This window comes from Colletes gigas, unplaced genomic scaffold, assembly GCF_013123115.1.
Source record: "Colletes gigas isolate AHSC1104 unplaced genomic scaffold, ASM1312311v1 Colletes_gigas_Sc00016, whole genome shotgun sequence".
NCBI lineage: Eukaryota > Metazoa > Arthropoda > Insecta > Hymenoptera > Colletidae > Colletes > Colletes gigas.
The window spans coordinates 3,025,781-3,050,443 of NW_025106645.1; the positions used below are offsets into that span (position 1 = coordinate 3,025,781).

The 24,663-nt window shown below is 42.9% G+C and overlaps 3 protein-coding genes across 3 annotated transcripts; all 3 read right to left on the reverse strand.

The window, feature by feature from the left end:
• Window positions 1-1,818: 1,818 nt before the first annotated feature.
• On the reverse strand, window positions 1,819-3,708 carry LOC122400236 (lysozyme-like). The gene has a single exon (XM_043401588.1). It carries the CDS (start codon window positions 3,538-3,540, stop codon window positions 3,109-3,111), a length of 432 nt encoding a protein of 143 aa, XP_043257523.1. The 5' UTR covers window positions 3,541-3,708; the 3' UTR covers window positions 1,819-3,108.
• A 3,589-nt stretch (window positions 3,709-7,297) lies between these two features.
• On the reverse strand, window positions 7,298-8,050 carry LOC122400235 (lysozyme-like). The gene has a single exon (XM_043401587.1). The coding sequence runs from the start codon at window positions 7,942-7,944 to the stop codon at window positions 7,510-7,512; it is 435 nt and encodes a 144-aa protein (XP_043257522.1). The 5' UTR covers window positions 7,945-8,050; the 3' UTR covers window positions 7,298-7,509.
• A 1,600-nt stretch (window positions 8,051-9,650) lies between these two features.
• On the reverse strand, window positions 9,651-23,735 carry LOC122400191 (chondroitin sulfate synthase 1). The gene is made up of 7 exons (XM_043401519.1): window positions 23,638-23,735; window positions 19,235-19,333; window positions 16,847-17,836; window positions 13,767-13,907; window positions 13,525-13,705; window positions 12,061-12,417; window positions 9,651-11,819 (listed from the first exon to the last, which is right to left on the reverse strand). The coding sequence occupies exons 3-7, from the start codon at window positions 17,636-17,638 to the stop codon at window positions 10,861-10,863; spliced, it is 2,430 nt and encodes an 809-aa protein (XP_043257454.1). The 5' UTR covers window positions 17,639-17,836; window positions 19,235-19,333; window positions 23,638-23,735; the 3' UTR covers window positions 9,651-10,860.
• Between the last annotated feature and the right edge of the window lie 928 nt (window positions 23,736-24,663).

Sequence of the window (24,663 nt, forward strand, 5' to 3'; positions counted from 1 at the left end):
TTTTTCACTCTTATCGTAGACGACGCTATAAATCGATTCGTTAATAATTATTGTCATTACCATTTACGATTATCGACTCTTCTTAAACAGCTTATCCGCCATTGCGTAAATCCGCGCCTCCCTTGCGCGCCTGATACTCGTAATGGCGGTCGTAAATCCTGAAATTATTCTCTATCGATAATCAATATCGTTAATAAACGATACGCAGTTTATTACCTAACGAACTTTCTGATAAATTCGAAATGCCCCTACTATTGGAATTTATTTTTTATTCGTGTGTTTCTAGTTTGTAGCAGTAAAACAGTCGTTTACGAAATCTTTTCAACCCCCGGATCGGAGCATTCGGAAGGCCTGTAATTAGAAGCGATTATGCGTGGAGATTGTCCGTGATCGATCACCGTATCACGAGTAGATTGCCCTCCGATGGCTTGGCTACCGCCTATGAAAGAAGCAACGATGACCCGGGTCGCTCTCACGCGTTTGTCTCAGTTGTTCACTTCCGCTAGTGAAAGGTGCATGCACACTCACCTCTAAGGTAAAATGCGGTTACGTTGCACCTACGTGCATCCCCGCGTGTGCATCAGACTGTCCAAGTACGCCTCCTCTGCCAGTAAACCGGCAATGTTCGCCTGGAAAGGCAGGCTTAGATCGACGCATCACTCTAATTGAAATTCTAACGGGTGTTCCGCGAGACACGATCCGATTTCTCTGTCGATCGATTTCGATTTCGTTCGACGTTTTGCATTCGCAATTCCTTATTCCTTATTCCCTTTTTGACCATTTTGGTCCGTAGTTTCGAGAATTCTTCTATCAGAAATTCAGACAAATCTTTTCGTTTATCCTTTTTTTTAACAAAAAAAATCTGAATTACCTACTACCAATAAGTTTGGCAATGTCAAAAATCTCGTTGGAGTCGTCGAGAATTATCGACCGAGTTAAGAATTTTCAGTCGCAAGGAGTCTACGGACTCGTTGCGTAATCGTTTACGCACTCGCTGTCGTCTTTCCTAGGCGTATCGTGAAAACGCTCGAACACGTGGTAACGATCGATTTTAAAGAGAAAAAGAGAAACGCGGAAAGACGAGCGGGCCGAGGCGATCGTCCAAGAAAGTGTTGCTTCGCGGCTCGTCTTATCGCGTGAGAACACGTTCACTGGACCTGCGCGTTAACTCGTATCACTATAATAACGTGTACTTGACATTTCGAAGCGCGAGTTACGCAACATCTGCCTTTTTATGCCTCGTAACCCTGATAGTCCTAGTTTCAACAACGTTCCTCGAAAAAATTCGACGACATCGAATGTCCCGCGGCAGTATCGATCATCGATACTTTTTCCTTCGATTTCGAATGATCGATGGTCGAACTAGAGGCGCGCTTTCAAAAGGTCGTTTTAAAAATGTTCGAATCGTTGTACGGACGAAATTTTGTAATCGTAATCGTCCAGCAAATGCAATTACGATCGGACGTAATAAAATTAAATTAATGGACAAAAATCGAACGGTCGCGATACTTTTTTCCGAGCAGAGAACGAAATCAGGAAGAAATTCATGCATTCGCGTCACGTCCAGCTTTGTAATTCTAATGGTCGTCGGCATTTCTAAACGATTTTACTATTTCGACCGATTCTGTTTACCAAGTCGGGCGACCCATGTATGATCACGTCGACGGGTTATATCATTGTTGACTAGGTTCCAATCGATTCGTGGTCGTGTTTAAAAGATGTGCTTCTTTTCTCGTTGCGATACATCGTTCGATATCGCGCACAGTGAATCGAATCGTCGTGCAAACAAAACGATAAAATAATAAACTTCGATCTAGCTTAATATAAAATTTATTTAAACAGATACATTCGAAGTTTCGTCGAGTTACTCTTATTAAAATCTCGAGTGACTTTGGATTTTTAAACACAGGCTATTTAACATTTAGCCTCGAAGAAGTTGTAGCATCTTGCGTAATAGTATTCGGATTTTATCTTTCGACTGGTTCTTGATTCTATGTTTATTCATGTTCATTATCGAAGAATTTTGTTCGTGAATGTAAATTTGGTTTGAGATATTTAAATTAGAGTGGGTGTATGTATTTTGTACAATGTATTTTATGGGCTGAATATTGTTTACGCATCTGTGCCGTATCATTTCCATTTTGATGGCCTCTCCTACTGTTTTCAAACGGCAATCTCTTCGAGCGTTCCAAGAAGTGGTAGATAAAAGTATTACAGAACTTAACAATTACCTGCTTCGCTCTACGAGCAAAAACGCGATAAGAGACTTATCGGATACGTATATGGCACTTTTTACAAGCAACGAAGAAATTATCGCTATAACAAACAAATAAATTGTGCGAGTCGGAAATGTTCGAAGCGTCTGGTAGCTAGCGCGAAGATATATTTCATCGATTCGTATTCAAATGCATGTAAAAATAACCGCATCTGTGTATAAATATTTCGATTATCCTTATCGGTTAGAAACCGACCGGTACCACGCTCGTGAACTTCGCACTGGGCTCGCAAACATCGAACAGTGTTGCTTTCGATTATTTTTAAATGTCATTCTTTCTCATCAATTTCCATACTCCAATTCCACTAACGAAACGAACGTTAGAACTCTGTTTGTCGGAATTAACGTCGTCACGGTACCTGCTCGAGCGATCGGATAAACGCTAGTAGAGGGGATAATCCGTAGATTATTAATCGTTTCGCATTTCTTCGAATCTTTTTGCGTGCTGCAACACAGATTCAAGTAGGATTCGATGTTAAAAATCTCAAGCCTTAGGGGCGTTGAAAGTCTTGATAACGTCAATAATTGTAAATTTCTTTCATTGCTTCTGTTGATGCATTTTTATTGATAAACAAAAGAAAATCTGGGAAGATATAGCTATTATAAATATGTATTGTTTGACTCGTAAGACTTTCAAGACGATCAAGATTTCGGAGTACTTTGATATTTTAGAGATTCGAAGCGATCGAAATCCCATCGTTGTACGAACCGATTCGAGGAGCAGCACGAATACGGATAAACCGAGTTTAACCCATATAAACGTTACGGAACCATCACCCACTAGTTCGATAACCTCGAATGATGCAAAGTGATAGATGTCGTCGCGTTCGTCGTTATCGTCTGCACTTGGCGATGTTCGGTAACGGTTTGTTCTTGCAGTTCTTCATCCAGCCGTCCCAAGACTTGAATCCCTCGCGGTCCATGATCGTTTTCGCGCAAACTATGTCGTCCTGTATGTTGTCGTCCGCGAAGTCCTCGCACCGTTTGTTGCATATGCCACCCGAGTGTCCCCTGGAACACCATTTGGCGCTGTTGATCTGGAAGATGCCGAAGCTGTAGCTGGAGGCCCTTTTCGGGCCAGTCACCAGCTGCGTGTTCATTCCACTCTCGTTTTGCATCAGGCATATCCAAGTGCTGATGTAAGTTCTGGAGATCCCGGCTCGTTGTAGCTCGTGCATGGCCTCGCAGTCTGAGAGGATCCTTGCGCGAACACGGGTGTCCATCGTCAGGACCACCATGGCCGACACGACCAACCACAATCTCATTGTATCTCGGTTTGACCCCTCGATGATCGCGCGAACGATGTATTTTATCGCGGCCAAGTGTTCGATTTGCAACGCAACCGCGACGGATATTCGCGATGAAATGTGACGCGTGTTGGCTCTTGGTTTTGTGTCGCTCGTCGCACCGCCGGCGTACGCTACGCGATAACCTTGAGCTTGAGCGACAAATTATCATTTCCTCGGCGCAGCCTGCGCGGAAAGAAGTCCCGCTTCTTTCTTACGCTCGGGGATTTCGCGGAATCACCGTCTCTTCTACTATCTCTTTGGTAGATGGAGTGTTTTAATGACTACTCGTATTTTTTTATCGCGTTTATCACACGTACCGAATCCATCAGATTTCTCATGCGGCTACTTTGTTTTTAGATAGCTACGTAAGGCGATCTCGATCCTCTGACCCTCTATGAATTGATTCGAGTAGCGCGCTACTATCACAGACGAGGTACATATACGGATAAACCTTGTATCTTATGCAAGGACTTTCGTGGCCCAATCTGATTGCCATACCGGTCTGAAAATTCGAAGGTGAGTTTAGCGTCCTCGTTCAGGTGAGAAATTATTCACTGAATTAGTGTAGGATTTAAAAAAGAGAATTGTATTTGGAACAAATGTACAAAAGATATAATTATATGAACGAATTTGAAATACACCAAGCACACAATCTTTTTACACAAATTAAAATCACATTAATTGACAACACAAATTCAAATCCCGTCCGTCTTTTCCAATCACTCGTTACTCTCTCCCCGTTGTCTCGCTGACCCTAGTAATCCCTTCTTTTTTTCACAAAACACTTTCAACCCTTTTGCACATAAGTTAACATTGAACCAAACTACAGCGTGACACAAATATTCATCACAAATCTCCTACATTAGTATTGACGGGCAGACACCTGTAGTATGTGAGTAAATACATATGGGTTGATTATGGGAGGGATTGAAAAAGGCAGTTCAGTATTATCAGACGGCAGACCGGTGCTCGAGGAAAACTACTCCCCCACTTACACACACTAATGTACAGCCACCTTCTATATGAGTTCTGGAGCTTTGTATAACTTCGGGGATTCAAGAAGGAAGTAGTTGCTTCAAATGGTCTCCCACAGTAGCGTGTGTATTCCCTTGAAATTTATTTGTGAAGTAGAGTTCATGGATACCTACAAAAAAGTATTAAACAACATTTCCGTAGAGCCTCAAACAAATTAATTAAAAATGGAAAACAAATTTTTAAGAAAAATCGGCGAAAATAAAAAATTTCAAATCATTCTGGAAAAATTATTTTTGGCAGCAGGGGCCAATTATAATCATTTTTTGTGGATAAACATATCCCTGAAATACTAACCAGTTTCGAGAAAAAAATTCAGTAAGTGGATAAATTTTCGACGAAATTAAAAAATGTCAAATCATCGTAGAAAAATTATTTTTGGCTGCAGGGGTCAATTACAATCATTTTTGGTGAATAGTCATACCCCAAAAATTCTACATACTTTCGAGAAAAAAATTCAATAAGTGGATAAATTTTTGACGACATTAAAAAATGTCAAATCATTGTAGAAAAATTATTTTTAGCTGCAGGGGTCAGTTACAATCATTTTTGGTGAATAATCATACCCCCGAAATCCTAACCAGTTTCGAGAAAAAAAATTCAGTAAATGGACAAATTTTCGACGAAATTAAAAAATTTCAAATCACTCTGGAAAAATTATTTTTGGCAGCGGGGGTCAATTAAAATCATTTTTGGTGAATAGTCATACCCCCGAAATCCCAACCATTGTTGAGAAAAAAATTCCTTATTGAAAATATAATTTCAGGCCAGAAATGTCGCTCCGAAATTTCTGTTGCATCTTTAAAACGTCATAACTTTTGAACGGATTGGACGATTTTAAAGTTTAAAAATACAAACAACGCCCTTTTTAGTGGAGAATATGTTGACGTTCCAAAAATATTCGATAAGTAGTTCCTTGACCCCGTAAAGTGAGAAAAACCCCATATAAATGGTCCAATTTGCAAACAGCCATAACTCCTACAATAATGAATATATTTCAATGAAACTTTTTGCTGGGGTAGAGCTCATGAATACCTACAAAAAACTATTAGAGAACTTTTCTATAGGGTGTCAAATAAAATTACTAGAAATCTAAAACGAATGTTTAAGAAAATTCGACGGTAAGGTGCTTTAATTTTTCGGCGAAAAAATAAATTTCAAATCGTTTTACAAAAATTATTTTCAGTTGCAGGGGTCAATTATAATCATTTTTGGTGAATAAACATACCCCAGAAATTCTACATACTTTCGAGAAAAAAATTCAGTAAGTGGATAAATTTTCGGCGAAATTAAAAAATGTCAAATCATTGTAGAAAAATTATTTTTGACTGCAAGGGTCAGTTACAATCATTTTTGTTGAATATGCATACCTTCGAAATTCTACGTACTTTCGAGAAAAAAAATTCTTTACTGAAAATATAATGCCTGACCAGGAATATTCTACTGAAATTGTCATGCGTGTCTTTAAAACATCATAACTTCTGAACGGATTGGAGCATTCTAATGTTTCAAAATGCATATAACGCGTATTTTAGTGAAGAATATGTAGAAATTCTAAGAATGAATTCCACTTCCTCTTGTGTTCATTTCTGTAATTTGTTGGAAATGTTGCGAGTGAAAATGATAATGAGGCTGTAGAGCCCCATAAAAATGGGTCAAGAAAATGTATTAGATGTAATGTCTACTCGTATACCTCGTCTGTGTTACTATATTGGAAAGCAGAAAACCTACTTGCCAACAACCAGCGCTATAGTCTGTTTTCTTCGCGTGGATTCGCATTGGTTGCTGGAAAGCAGGTAACCTGCGTTCACCGTGCCAGATAAATTATCCTCCTGAATGATTTTACAGAGTCATCGATTCGTCTGGGTTAAGTTCAATCGATTCGTAACTATAGCCGAGATATATTATCTCTTCGCTGGTGTCGCGAATGTCAAGATACACATCATGAATATGTAAATATTATAATGATCGAATATTCATTCGATAGTTCACCGAACGCCAGGATGGGGAATGTTTCTTTCTTAACCGGTGTTGTTTTGAAACAGTTATCTTTGACAGTCGTCGAGGTTGCACCGCGGATATCTCGTTACATAACTCCACTCGATACATTTACCAGCTTACTTGTCGAGTACAATATCTCTGGAAGCTGTTACAGCTGATAAAATATACCGCGAGAAATACCCTCTTCACTTCGTAGGTAAAAATGCGATAAGACATTGCTAACGACGCCTCACACTGTAGAAAACCCGATAAATCAAATGGAGAAATCGTCGGAATAATCACAAAATAACTACCAAGAAGTTCGAGCAATTATCTAACATTCCAGGAAATGTACGAAACGCACGCGTTCAATATGCAAAGAAATATGTATTTCTAACATACAATATCAGGTCGAAATTTGTGCTATTTCGTACATAACGATAGAATTTTTCAAGCGTCCGTAAATATGTGGCTTACATTCGTAAATATTCATTCTTATCAATGAAGCGCTGGTTGAAGTCGCACTCGAGTGAACTTTAAACTGCGTTGAACCGTGTCAGTCAATTATAATCAAATTTCCGCGTTCAAAATCATTCGCCAAACGGAATTAAACGATGAAAAATACACAGATTTCTAAGCGTCGACAATTACTAAACGAGGGATCGTAGAGGAGACAGATCAATGGTATAAATTTTTAAATTACGAAATAATACAAACGGCATCACTTAACCATCGATTTATTAATTCAAATTTACATTTCATACTCGATTACAATATCATAGCAACTGGCACTCCGAGTAGTCGCGGCGATCGTAAATGTCAATAGTGCATTCCAATCGAAGAAGGTTAAAGATTATTTGCTGGTGCCACTTTTGTAATCCCCGATACGTATCACGATACATGTATAATTGCTGCAAAAGGTTCGATCGATGGTTATACTCCCTCGCAATCGTTAATATTCGGCAGAGGTTTGTTCTTGCATTTCTTAAGCCATCCGTCCCACGCCTTGAACCCGTCCTGATTTACGATTATTTTGGCGCAAGCAATGGCCTCCTGGATGTCGTCGGTCGCGAAGTCCTCGCACCGTTTGTTGCAAACTCCTCCGCGGCGTCCTCTGGCGCACCATTTGGCGCTGTTGATCTGCAGTATGCCGTAGCTGTAGCTGGAGGCCGTCTTCGGGCCAGAGACCAACTGGGTGTTCAACCCACTCTCGCTCTCCATTAGGCAAACCCAGTTGCTGATGAGGGACCTCGAGATCTTAGCCCGTTGAAGCTCGCGAGCCGCGTCGCATTCCGACAGGATCTTCGCGTCGACCTGGTCGTCCATCACGAGGACGATCAGAATCGACACGGCCAGGCACAGTCTCATGTTCGACCCAGTTTGGCCTTTGACGGACTTCGCGAAGTTCAAAAGCGCTTCGCGTTAGACGCAACCGCGACGATGATTCGCGCTTAAATGCGACACGACTGGCGCCGTTCGGCGCTCTTATGCCGAACGATATGCGAGGGCCTTCATCTTGGACGATGAATTATAATTCCCTAAGCGCCGCGTGGTCAGTAACGAGCTTGGCACTTATTGTCACCGACCGTCTTATTCTCGTCAGTTTTCTTACGCCCCATAACGAAACGATAAGACAACCATTACTTGGTCGCTAACTAAATTTCATCACTATTTACAGTGAAGTTCAAAATTGAATGAAGTGGATCTGTACCGACCATCTTACTCTCGTCAGTTTTCTGGCGCTCCATAACGAAATGATAAGACAATCATGACTTGGTTGCAAACTAAATTTCAATACTATACAGGGTGTTCGGTTCCTGGGAAAAATTTTAATGAGGGATTCTAGAGGCCAAAATAAGACGAAAATCAAGAATACCAATTTGTTGATGGCTAAGTTAAAAAGTTATTAACAATTAAATTCAAAAATTTCAAATTGTTTTGGAAAAATTATTCTCGGTTACGAGGGTCAGTTACAATCATTTTTGGTGAATACACATACCTCCGAAATCCTACCCACTTTCGAAAAAAAAATTCGAGTAGGTACTGAAATTTTGAAACGAAATTAAAAAATTTCAAATCATACTAAAAAAATTATATTTAGTTACAGAGGTTAATTACAATTATTTTTGGTCATTACACATACCCCCGAAATTCTACCCACTTTCTAGAAAAAAATTCGAGAAGGTGTGAAATTTTTCGACGGAAAAAGAAATTTCAAATCGTTCTGGAAAAATTATTTTCGGTTGCGGGGGTCAGTTACAATCATTTTTGGTGAATAGACATACCCCCGAAATCTTGCGCATTTTCGAAAAAAAAACATTAGTAGTGGACAAATTTTCGACGAAATTAAAAAATTTCAAATCATTCTGGAAAAATTATTTTCGGTTGCGGGGGTCAATTACAATCATTTTTGGTGAATACACATACCTTCGAAATCCTATCCATTTTCGAGAAAAAAATTCAGTACGGGCGGAGCTTTAAACGTTAATAACTTTGTAACAAATCCTCCATCAACAAATTGGTATTCTTGATTTTCATCTTATTTTGGCCTCTAGAATCCCCCAGTAATATTTTTCCCAGGGGAGGCTGAACACCCTGTATACAGTGAAGAGCAAAATCAATGATACTTTTCTAGAAAATGATAATTTATTGCATAGTTAAGGTTCGAGAAAAACATAGGTTATTCTGTAATATTTGATGTTTATTAAGAGAGTTAAATTTTAAAGATGAGTTTTCAAAGTCGCGATACAAAGGATTCGAAACGTTTCAGGGATACCGTTTGTCTGGAGTTGTAGCGATCGGCGCAACTCCGCTTATTTAATAGAGAAATTTTATTCGGAATCCGATGAAATGTCGAAGCATCTTAGGCGACCGCTCGAAATGCGAATTGCATAAACGATTATGCAAGTCTAGGCACCTGCATGCCAGATTTTCACAGCTGGACTCGCTTAGGTACAAATACGATAAAATAGGCAGTACGTTCGATTTACGAATAAAGATCTATACAAGGCACGATAATATCACATGTACTTACACGACTGGTTTAATAGAACATTCTTACGAGTATTAGCATCTTAAAATTGTCTTAAGTTACTCATTCGCGCATTCTTACTTCCGCCCGGTAACATTTAGGCAGGTTTTAAGCGTCCCCAAAATCGGGGACGTAGTATTTCACCTTACAATATAATATTCGTTTATAAAAAAAAGGGTATTAATATACTTTTCGTCGTGAGAATGAAAAATATTTAGCGCCCAGAGTCGGGCAAATTTTATCCCGGAATAAGGAATAGAAATTTTAGATCTGTTCATATAAATTAACTTTCAAGGTATTCCTTGCTTCTAAAAATAAAATTTCCTCGACTCTTTTTCAGGAAGCGATACATCACATTCGTAGAGTAAATAATGCCAATATCTTGCACTCGATAGACAGGGCGTTAATCGCTGAAACGACGAAAACGATTTCGTGAAACTTGTATTTCCAGTTCTAATATCTTAACACCCCGCCTATCGATAATTACGTTCTTACAAGGATAGCATGATCGTTGCTCACGCAATTCGGGAACTTAATATCCGTTTAATTAAATATCGTTTTCATCACTCGTTAAATTAAATCTCAGGTCTGCGTTCCGTTCTATCGATATAGGAAAGTCGCGGTACGAACGTAATTACGGTATTAACACTTTCACGGCCGCTGTCACGTGTAAGTGATTTCACCGTTCCATCGTCCATTCGATTTATTACGTTAGTCAAGATCCAGATTTCATATCGCGTGTTTATTACGGTATACCAACACTTATAATTCCTTATACTAATATTCCTAGCATCTTCGCGTGCTTCACTTTGGTTTATAATGTCGGTATAGATAGCTGTTTCAAATTAATCAATATAGAAATAGTAACGGAAGCTTCTGCGCGGCCATTAAAGTGACAAACTCATACGGCAATGGCTTTGGTGATTTCGCGTTGATCTTAATATCCGCTGCTTGCACGGCACTTTCGCGTAAAAAAGAATCACGATCACACCCGTGTATTTACAAAATGTTCTAGCTAACGGACGTTCTGGCGCTCTCAGAGACATACTTTCGACTTTAACGCGTTGACTGCGCATCAACGAACGTTTCAGATTCGTGGATTAGAATTTTCTGTACGCCATTGAAAATATTTCCTAATTATTTTCTTCAAACGCAATTAGAGAATCTTACGAATCTGGTAGGAGTTTCGAAGTAGACTGAAAGAATCTAAAAAATGGCTGTTCGGTTATGAGCAGTCAACACAAAATAATTTCTCAACCGACCGCGTTCGTCATGTTCGCTCGTCTGGCTTTGGCAAATCGCAGGACGTTCGGGTCCTCGTAAATCATTTTGGCCAACATCTCTATGCCCGCGTAAGTGTCAGCCTTGGTGCCCATGCACATGGACAGCTGGGTGTTCGAGAGATCCTTGCTGCACTCCACCTCGTGATAAACGTGGATCAGATTCTTGTCGGCCGCCCTGAAGATCTTCACGTTGGATTTTACCACCCTCTCGAAGAAGTCCACGTCCTCCTTGCCCCATCCATGAATGGACAGATCGAAACCACCCACGGTTTTGTAATCCTGCTTGTACAGGGAGACGATACCGAAACCGAACTGTCTCCAATAACCGGTCGTTTCGTCTATTTCGAACGTGTCGCGATTTCTCGCGGTCCCGCGAACGATCCGCGGATCGTATTGGCTGAACACCACCGGGAAATACATCTGTCTGCCTAGCAGAGTGTTCGCGCGTATTCTGTAAAGCGCAGAACCGGTGAACACGATGTCCACGTCGACGAAGAACATCAGATCGTCGTTGTTCAGCCTCGAAACGCCGAGATTCAGGGCCTTTGCCCTGGAGAACGTTCCGTCGATGGGCAGGATATCGATACTGGCGCTACGATACTTGTACTTGATCTCTTCGATCAGATTGATCGTCTTGTTGTACGAGTTCTCCGTTTTGTGAGGATAGAGAACGACCAACAGCGCGGTCTTCTCGCCGCTGGTCAGACAGATCTCCTCGTAGCTTTGCAGGAAACGCTGGAAAACCTCGTACCTTCCCGCCAATGGTAGAATAAAATGGACGATCTTGCCAGCGACCGGATCCTCCGACACGGAGTTGAAATTCAGGTTCAAGAAACCGCCGCTGAATATGTTGTGCAAAGACTTGTCGCTTCGTCGGTCGCTTCGGGCATCGATTTCCTTTCCGTTCACCGTTTCTCGTATTTCCAGTCCTGCGGGTTAGAGTAAAGGTAAATTATGCGCAGGTTGTCGCAAAATTATACGTCACTACCACCTCCGGATCACGAGAATTTTCGATACGTTGCCTCGAATCAACGTCGCGGTAACGATACGGGGAAACCATCGAGGATTAGGAAAGTGTTTAGAACGGGTCGACGACGAGGATATAAAAGGCATAGCGGAGAAAAAGCATTCCGAGAAACGCGGATGATCGTTTAGAAACGTAAAAGGTACCGGTGAAGTGTTGATGCAGATAAACGTGTCTCCTGACGGGCAACGTGACCTTTCTGCCTCTGTACTTCCGGTACACCAGCAGAAGATCCAGTATCGTGTCGGCGCCGTAAGAATCCACTCTTCTGTACCCGTATAGAGCCGACCTTTCCTCCACGACTCTGCCGCGTTGTCGTGAGCAAGCGTTTATGGAGGCCATCACTTCTCTTCTGATGTCCTCCAGACCCTCCCTTATATCGCTGTGAATTCTTCTCCTGGGATTGGAGTCCGCTATGCTGTACTCCGACCTCGAAAGAAAGTCCCAGGGAATTACCTCGTCGCTGCTTCTCGGTTTGAACGACCGGAGTCCCTCTTGTACACCTGCAAAATTCATCGCAATTTCCGGTTCAGACGCAAATGGAAGCAAACGTGGCCATTACATTCCCATAATTTGTACTTGCATATCAGTATACAGGGTAGAGATGATTCCAGAGTTGAAAATAACCAGAACTGAACAAATTTATTCACTTTTTACGAGCATAGAGCGTACGAACAAATTTACAGAAAATTAAATATCGTTCGATATATTTACTTGTAATTAAATGGTTGCGACAAGGGGTTGAAATTCGAGAGTCTTTTTTTTCCTGCTGCATCGTCGAGGAAAGAAAAGCTTGATCGCGCGGTTACTTAATCTCGTCCTTGCGATAAGCATTTGAATCGTTTCCGTGGATGTGCGTTATTAATAGAGCCACTTAGGATGATTAGTTCGTGCGAATTGATCGCCGGACTGACGCGGCGATGCTGAAACGGAGGCACGACACGATTCGTTTCAGCCCATCAGTCGGGACGATCAGGATTTCGATCATGATTCTACTCATTTCCATCTTTTTCACTTACGGTGCACTATTCGCGAACGGCGCGTAACGATCCACGCGACGCACTATCGAACCACTTGCTCCTCCAAAAACGGAGAAAAGACATTCAGGATATTTGGAAACCACCTTTCGTAAATTTAAAGCACAAAAACAGAATATCTTTTTAAATATTTGTTTTAAAATTCCATTTTGTATGAAAACTATGGATCTTATTGCTACGAACGCACGTTGTCGACTGTCGAGAGGTCTCTACAAACGCATCGACGAGATTCGAGTGTTTATTTAAGCGAGATAAGAAACATTACGCGATGACCTGATGCATTTGTGGTCAGATAGCAAAATCTGATACGTGGGTTATTCTTTGGAAAAATGAGAAACGTGAAACTTTTCTCGCGCCTCGGATCGGAAAAATGCGGAGGACATTCCTCAAACTATAACAGGAAAAATGAGGCCGTGGGAAACTCTGTACGATCGATAGAACGGAAGATATAAAGTCGCGAACTAGGCTAAACAATCGTTATCTTCGGTTACTGTTGGAAGAAAAGATTATTAGGGTCATATTTTCCAAGATATAGAAAGCAAATTATTTTTTATAAGTTCTGGAAAAGTTTACCTAGTATTTCCGTGTCACCGGGATATTCTTTCGAGTGGGGGCTGACGGGAAACAGGGGAACGCCTTTCGCGATCTCGAGATTCTTGAGATCCTCGACTCTAATTCCTAACTGTTTGGCCATGGTGTAAATGTCCCTGTGAAGATTGAGTCTCTCTTGCTGCAGATCCTGTATCCGAAGTCCCTGCAACGGAAACGTAATCTGTTGTAGAATCGGAACGAGTACAGGTAACGTGGCTACCAACCCTCATGTAATTGTGCAGCCTGTACATGTGCGGCGGGCTTTTAACAGGATGCAAAGTGATGGCGTGGTGAACCTCTTTTTTCTTCAGGTTTCCGGTGAACGCCTGTGCACCGCTGCTGTTATGATACAGAATGGACTGCATCTGTAACAGCGAAAGCGTCCAATATTGCCAGCTGCAATTAAGATTAAAGGGACAGAAATAGACGGACTGTCATCACGGACTGTTCTCTCTTAAGATCATTTTAAAACGTTCGTTTTATGCCGTTATTATCGCGAAACCTTAATACGATGTTCCATGAAATTTTGATACATTTACTCAAAGAACGCCTTCTATATTTCATAATTGAAAATTCGTTGCCAATGAATCGAACCCAAGGCTCGTACGAGACTCGTTGGCTTAGCTGCCAAGTTGATTTTCTCAGATGACTATGCAATCAAGCGGAGTGTATTCAGTCGTTGGGCTCTGCGTGTACATACTAATGAATAATCAGAAATAATGATACAACACTATGGATACGTGGCTGGACGGTATAGCTCGTCGAACGAGACAAAAATGTATTATTAATGGCTCGAAAGTGTCGAGGAACCTGTTTGTCGAGGCGTTGCGCGTAGAATGCGTTTGATCGAATGCCCGAAAAAGGGATCGAGATGACCCCCGCGGCCTCGATTTTCCATCGTGGTGTTTTCGCGAGCACGTTTCGAGTCGTCGAATTAACGAGTCTCGAAGGGACGTGCGAACGAGCCCGGCCAGATGGCAATTAGCACAAACAAAACCGGAGTTAAGGTTAAAGTATGAACTTCCTGTCGGTGCATGGTCGATAATAATTATTGCCGAAGAACGCGAGGCTGCGTCTTATTGAAACACTGGGTTGCAGAACGAGTGTTAATCAACCCGTGAGACTGGGTGTGGTGGTCTCCTGTTACAGAGAATTATTCTAGTATTACATCTCTCAGGTTAACTCGGTCGTGTTCCGAGACCATTCGCGTCGATGTTCCTTTTCTGTTATTCGCTCGTGACTGGGAATTGGAAAACAGCTTCGTTGAATTGTAAATCTATTTAATAATTGAATAGAAAAAGGCGATTGGTCGACTTCCCGCAAGATTGAAACGTCAGAATTTGTCTGGGTCATTGTGTATTCCGAAAAGCGATCTCGGTGATTTCTAGGAAGTAGATTAGTTCCGTGGATCGATCGACGAATTAATCGGTGAACGTACGAAAAGTCCAGAACAAACGCTTTGTCGTTATTGCATGTCGTACGAATAGGCTATCAAGTGTTTCGACCTTACGTCGAGTGTCAAGACGAGAACGAACGTACTGTCAGTAGGCTGGCACGCTACGATTTGTTCGAATCTAACGAGTAACATCCTCATCCGTGCATTTTACCTTTCAACGGAGCCGTTCGCGTGCAATTAGCGATACCTGGCATCTACGATTGCAAGGCTTCGCTGCGGAAAATTGATCGCGATTTCTTTTCGATCGCGCGGTTCGCGAAGATTATTAAGTTAAGGGGCGATAATCCCCCCTCTTGGAGAATCGTATCTTGAAAAATATATTTATTACTTATTTTACATTACTACAAATGCCTTCGAGTACGTATTTGCGTAAATAAGTATACTTCGAGCAAGCTTTGTGGTCCCGAGACTGAAGGATTATTCTTTTTTTTTTCAGCGAATGTTTTTTTCGTTTCTTTGATAAGGATTTCCTCAATCCAGCGTAAGGCTTTTTGTTTGGACAGGCAAACGGGATGGAAAAGAGTTTTATTGGATCGTGTTTCTGTCGATGCAGCCGCCAACAGCGTGACATAATAATGCACGGAACGTCGCGCAACGTTGAGCGTAACCGTGCAGTTCGATTAAATTATTGCAAGGAGCAGCACAAAGATTCAAGTAGTTCGTGCTGCAAATTGTTACTTAAGCGGTTCGACCTAACGGTGAGTGTCAAGATGGAGGAGAATGACTCGATCTGGCCACTGGGTTAGCAGGGTACTATTCGCTTGTACTTAACGACTAACATCCTCATCTGTGCATTGTACCTTCCGAGTTAACCCAATGATAGCGTACCCTGTATATGATGCAGATGCGTAGCTTACGTATTTAAACCTGTAATATGTATCGTGCCGAGCTCGCTTTAAACGCGCTAACATTGTACTGCTTGGAACTAACGAGGGAAGCACCGAACCTGTTCCCCTCCGATTTCAACTTACTTTTCCTGAACGGCAGATCGCTGTTACCCTGTTGCTACGCGCTAAATATTAGCTCTAATTACTCCGTACCATTTTCACATAAATATTATTTCAGGTGAAAGCTTGGCGCAGGAAAAATATACTCCTACGAAAAACAATGTTCTTTTCCTCCTTCCCTTTGGAAAACACCGTCGTACACGTAGCAACAGAGATCTGTAATCTACCACCCGGCAGAAGTAGGTTAAGATCGGAGGGGGACAAGTCGAGTGCTTCCCTTGTAAACGACTAAATTATTTCAACGATTACTAAATCGGTAAAACATACGATGAAACAATTGCCTACGAACGGAACCTGGGCAAGATGGTCGAGTATCCGCAAACGGACTCCTTCTTTCGATAGAATTTCTCTTCGAGTCATGATCTCAAAAGAGAATTCTATCAATGTCCACGACTCGGTCGACACAACGTTTCTCAAGTCCCATTGGATGAGAGAAAAACTTCATTTTTTCTAGATTTCTAAAACGTGAAATCTTTACATTTTGGAGCAAGAATAACCAAGATCCTAGGCCCCAGGCACTTGGTTCGTGCCTGCGTAGAAAGTATCAATGGTGGACGGGTAACGTTCTGTGGGATAACCGGCGTTCTAATGAACCGTCAGGCCGTGTCGATCGGCGAATTACACGAGCCGTGTATGTCGACGGTGTCGCGGTGCGTGCACCGGGAGAGAGAAGAAAGGAGGACGACCGAAAATAGATTTAATGTTATGTGAACGGCAGAGAGACACGTCGAGCCGCTGGACAACGTAGGGCCACGATCGTGGAAGTGACTCGAGAATAGAGTTAACGACGCGCGACAAGATCCACGGTCTCGAGCAAAAGCGAACAAACGAACAACATTACCTCGTAGCTCCAGGTGCAAGGTATGCCGGCGTACTTCTGCACACACCTTCCCAATTCGACGTCCTCGTGGGTGGTGTACAAATGTCTCAAGCAGTACTTGATGTGCGGCACGATCCTCCTCAGGGTCTCCCTGGACAGAATAACGCCAGGTCCGCCCATGCAGAAGTTCTCGTCGTACTCCAGAGACAGCAGACCGAACTCCTCGGAGTTCCCTCTGCCCGCCTGGCCGATGTACATGGCCCTCCTCGAGTCCACGGACCGCAACAGCTTCTCCAGACGGTCGGACCTCACGTAAACGTCGTCGTCGGCCCTCAGAAACCACTCGAAACGATCGCCGTAATTGTTCCACATGTACTGCAGCATCATGAACGACTTCTTCTGGGGCGGGTAGGTGTCGTCCACGCGCAGCAACGGCACCAAAGGCAGATCGGGACAGTTCGCCGGAACGGTGGAGCTCTCGGACGAGAAGAACGCTATTTTCCCCGGCAGCTCCTTGCCCCAGGTCTCGTACACGGCTTTCGCCCGCGTGTCAAGGTACTTCCCGGCTGTCATCACGCCCACGAACACCAGGCTGCTCGTGGAACTGTTTATTTGCTCGTCGTCGTTCATCTTTGGAACGCTTCGCGTCGGCGGTTTGGCCAGCACGCGCGGCCCTGACACCGATGATGCGTAAATATTGACACGTTGCTGATGGTTCGACAAGAGTATCCGGTAACTTTGGATCAGGAAGCCCAAGAGAAGGCCCACTGACAGGCCCAGAACGGCGCTGGCCAATCCACGTCGTTTACGCATCACTGGCTGCTACGTCACCTCCTCCATTGGTACTGTTCCGGGGTCTCTGGACCTACGGCTGGACTCATCGTCATCTTTCCAACGCTCGCCGTCGTCTTTTTTGATAATTTCAACATGCTAATTAGCGCGATTGCCTGACGATTTACGGGCGATCCCATTGCTCCCCTTAGCCGCGGCGAGCACCAGTTCCGCTCAGACCTGTTGATCGCAACACTTTGTATGGAAGATTTTGCATTAAGTGGGAGGGAAGGGAATTCTAATGCAAAGGGATCCCTGTACGACGAGCAATCGATGTCAGATTATACGGAGACAGCTCGGTTCTTCATATTTTCATGTAACAAGCAGACACTTGTGTTACGAGGTCGACTAATTAGTTATTTCTTACTATATTTACTTCTGTCAAGTACTATATTTGCTTTTCGTTGAATTTCATGCGCAATTAGCTCAATACAAAAATCAATCTTCGAACACATGTTCTAGGAACCAAGTATTTATTAGGGGGTGATATAAGAGTTTTGTACAGCGTCGCATTATTACGTAATTTCGGTGGGTGCATCGATGGGACTGTTTAGTCAGCTTATAGACCTTGCATAGAAAACTAGTAAAGATATACCTTCCTTATACAGGGTCATCCACGCAACTTGTGCGCCTCTATAACTTCCAAAACATGCGTTGCACGAAAGTATTTCGTATACAAAAGTTGCATGGTTTAAAGAGTAAAGTATTATGTCAACCTTGTTTTTTTAAATAGAATACTATATTTTTTATATCAAAATATGGAAGAATATTGAATTTTGAGTAAAGCTAATAGCCAACGAGTAATTTCACTTTATTTCTTGATAATTTTCACTATTCTACAGAAATCTGTGATAAAGTTGAGTCTTCAATTTGATATTTGATATCATTGTTTACTGTTTAGAACTATTCTCCCATAACCTCGTAGTTTCTAATACTTTTTGAGGGTTAATTGCAATTGAGGGCTCAAAGTTGGCGGCTTCTTGCAAAAGCGCGACGTAATTTGTGAACGACCTCAAAACTATGTAAAAGGTTCCTTGTAGACGACGCTAACTCGAGTCGTTTTAGAACTATAAAGAGAAATGTAGAGACGGGTGTCACATGTCATCCGCATGACTAACGAAGGGTTAATCAGTTGTAAACGTTCAAAGAACCATTATGAGCTTGAAACGTCAGGTCATCAGTGGCCATCTTGGTAGCAAACGCGTTAAGGATCTACGAGCGATCGAAAGTCAACGGACACTATCCTCCGAATCTCCTGACCGATTGCGAAAGTCGAAGTGGCATTCGAAACTGAATTGATATATGAGAGGTTTCAAAAGAGGCTCTTTCCGTATTCACGGACTTCGGTCAGCGTTTGTTTGCCATTTAAAGAGCAAACGAGCGAATGTTTTTCATCGCTGGCGGCAAGACCACAAAGCTGACCGTTGTTTGGTCAGCCATTTATTTTTACTCCGACGTCGATTACGCAATGAAATAAAAATCCAACAAATGTGCAACTATTGGAGTGACCCATTGTCCAGATTCTACCGTCCCACGAACACACGATGAAAACATAAGAATTTTAATAGTGAAACTTACATCGAATCCTTTTCTCGATTCCGTCGACTGCATTTTCGCGAATTCCGTCAACGCTTCACGGGTGCCCGAGATGCTGACAAATCGAACGTCCATGTTAATCTGAAAGGAACATCGGGGACTGTTTGATAACGTGTACACTTGGCAATCGGCGATTCGCGTACCAAAATTGATACGATCAATATGTTCAAGTGCCTCCACCAAGGATTGAGGTCGCGCACGTGCTAAACAACGAGAGTGAAACGAACGTCAGCAATTAAGATACAACGATTTTTTTCTCTCTCGTTTTTTTGACCGTAGCTCCGATTTATTAAGTATTTTATTACAGTTCGAACGCAACGCCAACAAATTGATCCGTTCGTCGGGAATTGATGGGCGATCAAAATGCTCGTCACGTCGAGTGGCAAAACTTATAGGGACGAGTCGGATTACTGCGTTTCAATTGAAAACATCGAATGGCACACGCGTGTGGGACGAGTCCACTCAATTATTTGACTTGCGAGGGCGGAACGTTCCTTTTTTTGCGATAAGAACGATAAAAATGTCCTGGTACCGAAGTTCTGAGTAGTAGATTGCATAAAAAGAGATTCATTTTTGTAGATAAACGTTTTATCGGGACGCGTATATTCTAATGTCAACGAAAACCAAAATCAAGAATTCTAAACGCGTTATAAATTCATAGTCAACTAATATTCGAGTTCGGAACGAAAGTGTTTTTCCAACGAATGCAATTTAAATATTGGAGCTGCCCCTTTTTTGCACCAAAGTAGAACAAATAGAGATTAGAAATTATCTTCATGGTAGATTTATTAACAGTTTCAAGGCCCAGCAAGACTTCGACATCGGCGAAGACTTTAAAAGACCATCCGAGACGTTCAAGTCCAATCAAGACCAATCAAGACTTCAAGATTGACCAAGACTTCAAGAACGATCAAGATATTCGAGACCTTTTGGACCAGAATAATATTCGAAACGATTCGAAATTTCACAGTTCTGACGTTAAATGGCTTTCGTGTCACTGATTTGACCCGGTGAGCGGAACGTTTCTTTTTTCCCCGCGCGAACAGTACGAGGTCTGTGCGGCGCAAGAAGGTCCCAGTACGCGTGACGAATACAATAACGTGCCCATAAAATGAGAACCTGGCGCCGTTATAAGACGTTCTCGGCGAATCAACCGCATGGTTCTGTTATTTCCCCGCAGACTGTGCGACGGAATCCATACTCCACGTGTCGCGAATCAAATTCAATGTTCCCCAGTCTCTCGAACGATACTTCCACGGTCCGCGTTTTCCACTTCGTCAAGAGCCCCCCATTAAAGTATTTCCGTAACAATCTTTCCAGTTACAACGATATCGTGAGGTTTTCGTAGAAATTACGACGCAATGTCGCAACAGCTAATCGTCGGGCACGATAACGCGGGGAACGTACGTTTCCCTCGGACCATGGTCTTCTACGCGGTTGGACGAGACGCATTCCCCTAAATCGGCGTAGACAAAGAATTGTCCCTTGGCGAAACCGGTTCCAGGCATGCTGATATACATATCCGAATGCGGGCAGTTATTGGATTTCAAGCCATCGCGCGTCTCCCCTCGACGGAAAATGTATCGTTCGAATGATTAATCCGCTAACTAGCTGTCTCATTCGAACGATACTCGGAACACAATTCAAATCGCGACCTGACGGAACGGAATATCAAAAATGTTTCAGACTGTGGCGGGTTGGCACCCGACGGTTTAATTGAAGAGAAAGAATTTTCTCGTTATCTGTAGATTGATTGCTTTTGTTCAACACGCAAGATCGTTGATGGCCATCGTTGATTGTACCTGGTTGTTATTCGCGCGCTCGTTTCCGTTCCCACAATCCTCCCGCGATCGTAGACGCAAGAGGATTCCCGTTAAAATCCACGCTTTAATAAAAATGATCTCTGCAAGTACGTTCGGCGAAACGCGATACCAACGTGAATTTGATGCTCCGTTAGCGCCGTTAATCTTATCGGTACGAGAAATGCTACGAAAAACTAATTCACCTCGGAGATAATTTCGAGACCGTGACGAACTTCGCGCCACGTACTCGTAATTTCTTCTCCGCTGGTTCGCGTTGCCGGATAAAACTGATAAATCGCGGATTTCTTTTTTTTTTTTCGAAGAAAATTCGCTTCGATACCGTTACCAGTGCTCTGGAAGTTGCCAACGTTTAATTCTAAAGCTTCAGAATGTACGTTTTAATATTATTTTCTAGTATTTGCAATCGGTTCATCCGGAAGTGAGGAACAGATTTATATTTTAGAATTATTCTTTTTGGGATTAAACAAGTGAAAGGGCGTTGACAATCGCGATTACGCGGTTCGTATCCACGGATCCACGAAATTCCCGCTGTTCGTCCCGTTAAAGGATTCGATGTGACGTGCAGGAACGAGAACGTACGGATGGCGGGAGAACCGGTTTGAACCGAAAGTCAAGCTTCGGATCTCGGCTAGTTTCTTCGGCAGGCCACGACGTCTAGTTCATTACGGCGAGGAAGATCAGGATATGCTCGCGACGATAAGCAACGATAAGCTGGAAACGCGGTTCATCGACTTACGTGAACTTCGTGAAAGTCGAGTGTCGATGCACCGGTCTTCGACGTGGAAATTACGTTTGTGATACAACGGGCAGCTACAGTGCGGGACAAAATGATACGACACTTTGCATATTTGTATATTTCATACCGTTGGGTACATTGGTTCCCAACCTGTTGTGTGTCGTAAAGTTTATCTAAAAAAATTTCACGAAGATAAGTACTGGACACTCACAACTAGGTTCGATCTCTGGAGAAATCAGTAAACGATTCCCTAAATAATAACGCGTTTAAAGTTTTTAACGAAGTTTCGGAAAGTAATCGTTGAGCCTGTTATACGAGAACCCCTTTTCAACGAGTGAATTGTGTATATAGTTAATTTAGCATCATCGCTTTGCAGACATTTTTATGTTTTTACGATTGCTCTTTGCTCCTTTATCTAGCGCAAGCTTGGCTCACTTCCGTTTACTCTCGCTACTTAGTTGATTGAAATATTTACCGCATTGTACGTCCACGTATGTTTCTTCGAATCCGTACAAGTTCCCGAAGAGGAATGAAACGTTATACAATAATAAACGTATAGGAGGAACACTCAGACCCTGAATTACTGTTTCCTCTGGTCTCGAACCTCGCCTAACTATAGTAAAGGAGATTGCTCCGACACCGATATTACCTAGAATTCGTTCCAGTCTCCAACTACCTCCCGAGTTTTCTATTATTCGGTGCAAACAGGATATTTATGTTCCGTTAAGTTAGATTTTAATTAAAATTCCGTAACACGAATGAAAAATAGTGGTCCGTGGTAACGTGATCTTTTTGTTACAAAACACACTTAGCGTTTCGATAGTCGTTCACAGTCCTATTTGGATGTTATATTTGTATCTAGATGAAATTACACATGTACGAACGTATGATTTACTATTACAACACGTACGACATTAACGAGTCTTAATTACCACGAGTTTCAGGTTTTATAACTTCACTTCGTCTGTATCGTTTCTCCAGAAGTTATGTATAACGTTATGACATCTAGAGACATTGTTCTCGAATAACGAGCGAAAGATGAAAATTACAACGTTTTTACTTTGTATATTTCGATTAAGCGACGTTTATACTTCGTCGGTATGCGAACGTGAACCGACGAAAAAGTGTGTTGGAATGTTATTGGAGCATCCACTACATCCGGTAGCGTAGAATGTTCGTATTCAGCGTACAAATTACTATCGATAGATCAAATGTCAACGACTGTTTCAAATTTAAAAAAGTAATGTTTCCTACGTTCTTTAAATTCTTTTTCATTTCACTCGATATTTGTGTTATTTTCTGTTACGATCGCGAGGAACATTCGCGGAACTGGATCGATCGAAATTATTCCCCGATGAATTTGCACGCGTCTCGCGAACCATTCGTCTGGACAGATACGCGTTGCTCTCATCAGATTCGTCGCGGTTGTCGATTCGCGTTCGATCGTATTTTCGAAAGACCGAGCCATAACAGCGGAGCCCAGCCATTAGAAGCTGTAACGAGGAACGGGGCCTCCGCTAATTGTTCCCATAGACGTCGAGACCCAAGGCGGTGATCTCGGGGCATAGACACGTTTAACAGAGTCGCCCCGGTGGTCGTGACTGGACTCGAAGTCAAGCTGTTCAATCAACCGGTAGAAGTCTCGAAAGAGTCATCGACTTTTCTAGTTCCAGCACGATGATAAACGAAACGCTCACGGTTCATGGAACGATCCCCCCACGGTTCACGGTTGAACGGATGTTATTTCGCGGTGGCTAAGCTTCCAAACGAAATGTCCTCCGTGGCACGATCGTCTTCCCTAAACGATCGGGGAGTCGGTTACTCACGTTGACGGTCCCTCGAAATTCGTAGTCTCTTCGTCCAGCTCGGTATCATCCACGAGACTTTCTCACACGATCGCACTTTTTCACGAGAGAACTTTCACCGGATTTAATTACCAACGATTCCTGATGCTTTTTTTTTTATGAGAAGAACGAAACTTTTCCGAGAACTGAAACTGTCGGCTTGCCGACGATTTGCCTCGTCGTATTCGGTCGTGTTCGGCGTGCACGTGGGTTCGGGTTAGCGGCGAAAAAAGCAACGACCCATTTGCGCCCTCCACCGCATGACAGAAACCGTAAACGAGGAGGTGACGAGAGAAACGTGGAACGACTCCGACACGAAGCGGCACCGGTCGCGTACGCGTTGCGAGGAGGATGTTGGGACGACAACTGAACGAGTACGAGACACCGGGGGCCGGCTAGCAGTCGAGCAATCGGCCAAGCAGTCGGCCAGCCGGAGCTACAGGCAGCCTGATCGGCTCGCTGGGGTATACTAAGCTCCTCCACGAGAGCGGCGAAACTTCTCGTTCGGATACGGAGGGAACGAGCCGATACGCAGGCTTCGCGCCACGCTCCTGACCTCGGCAACCTTCGACCACCTCCGATTCGACCCTTTTCTGGCCGTCCTCAGCAGCAGTCGCGTCTGCTCGCTAGATTCCTCGAGATTTCCAAATGCATGTGCGCCCATCAATCCATTAAAGGGGGATTCTCGTATAACAGACAAAATTTCTATAACAAAAAAAAATTTTTTCTTAAAAATGGTATAGTTGTGGGATCGGGAAGATAATGACTCCGCTCTGTTCCGTTCCGCACAATTTTATTGTTGCTGTCGTACAACGACGTGACTCGTGGTGCGGGTTACGCTCGACTCTCTGGTACGATCATCGCCACCGTACCAAGAGGCCTTCAAAAACAAAAGACGGTCAGAGACGACGACAACGGCTTTTCGGCTCACGCGGCTCTGGTCGTCTCGTGTGCAACCATCGTCTCGTGTGCAACCATACATTGTAGCGGCTTCGAACGGCTAAGGCG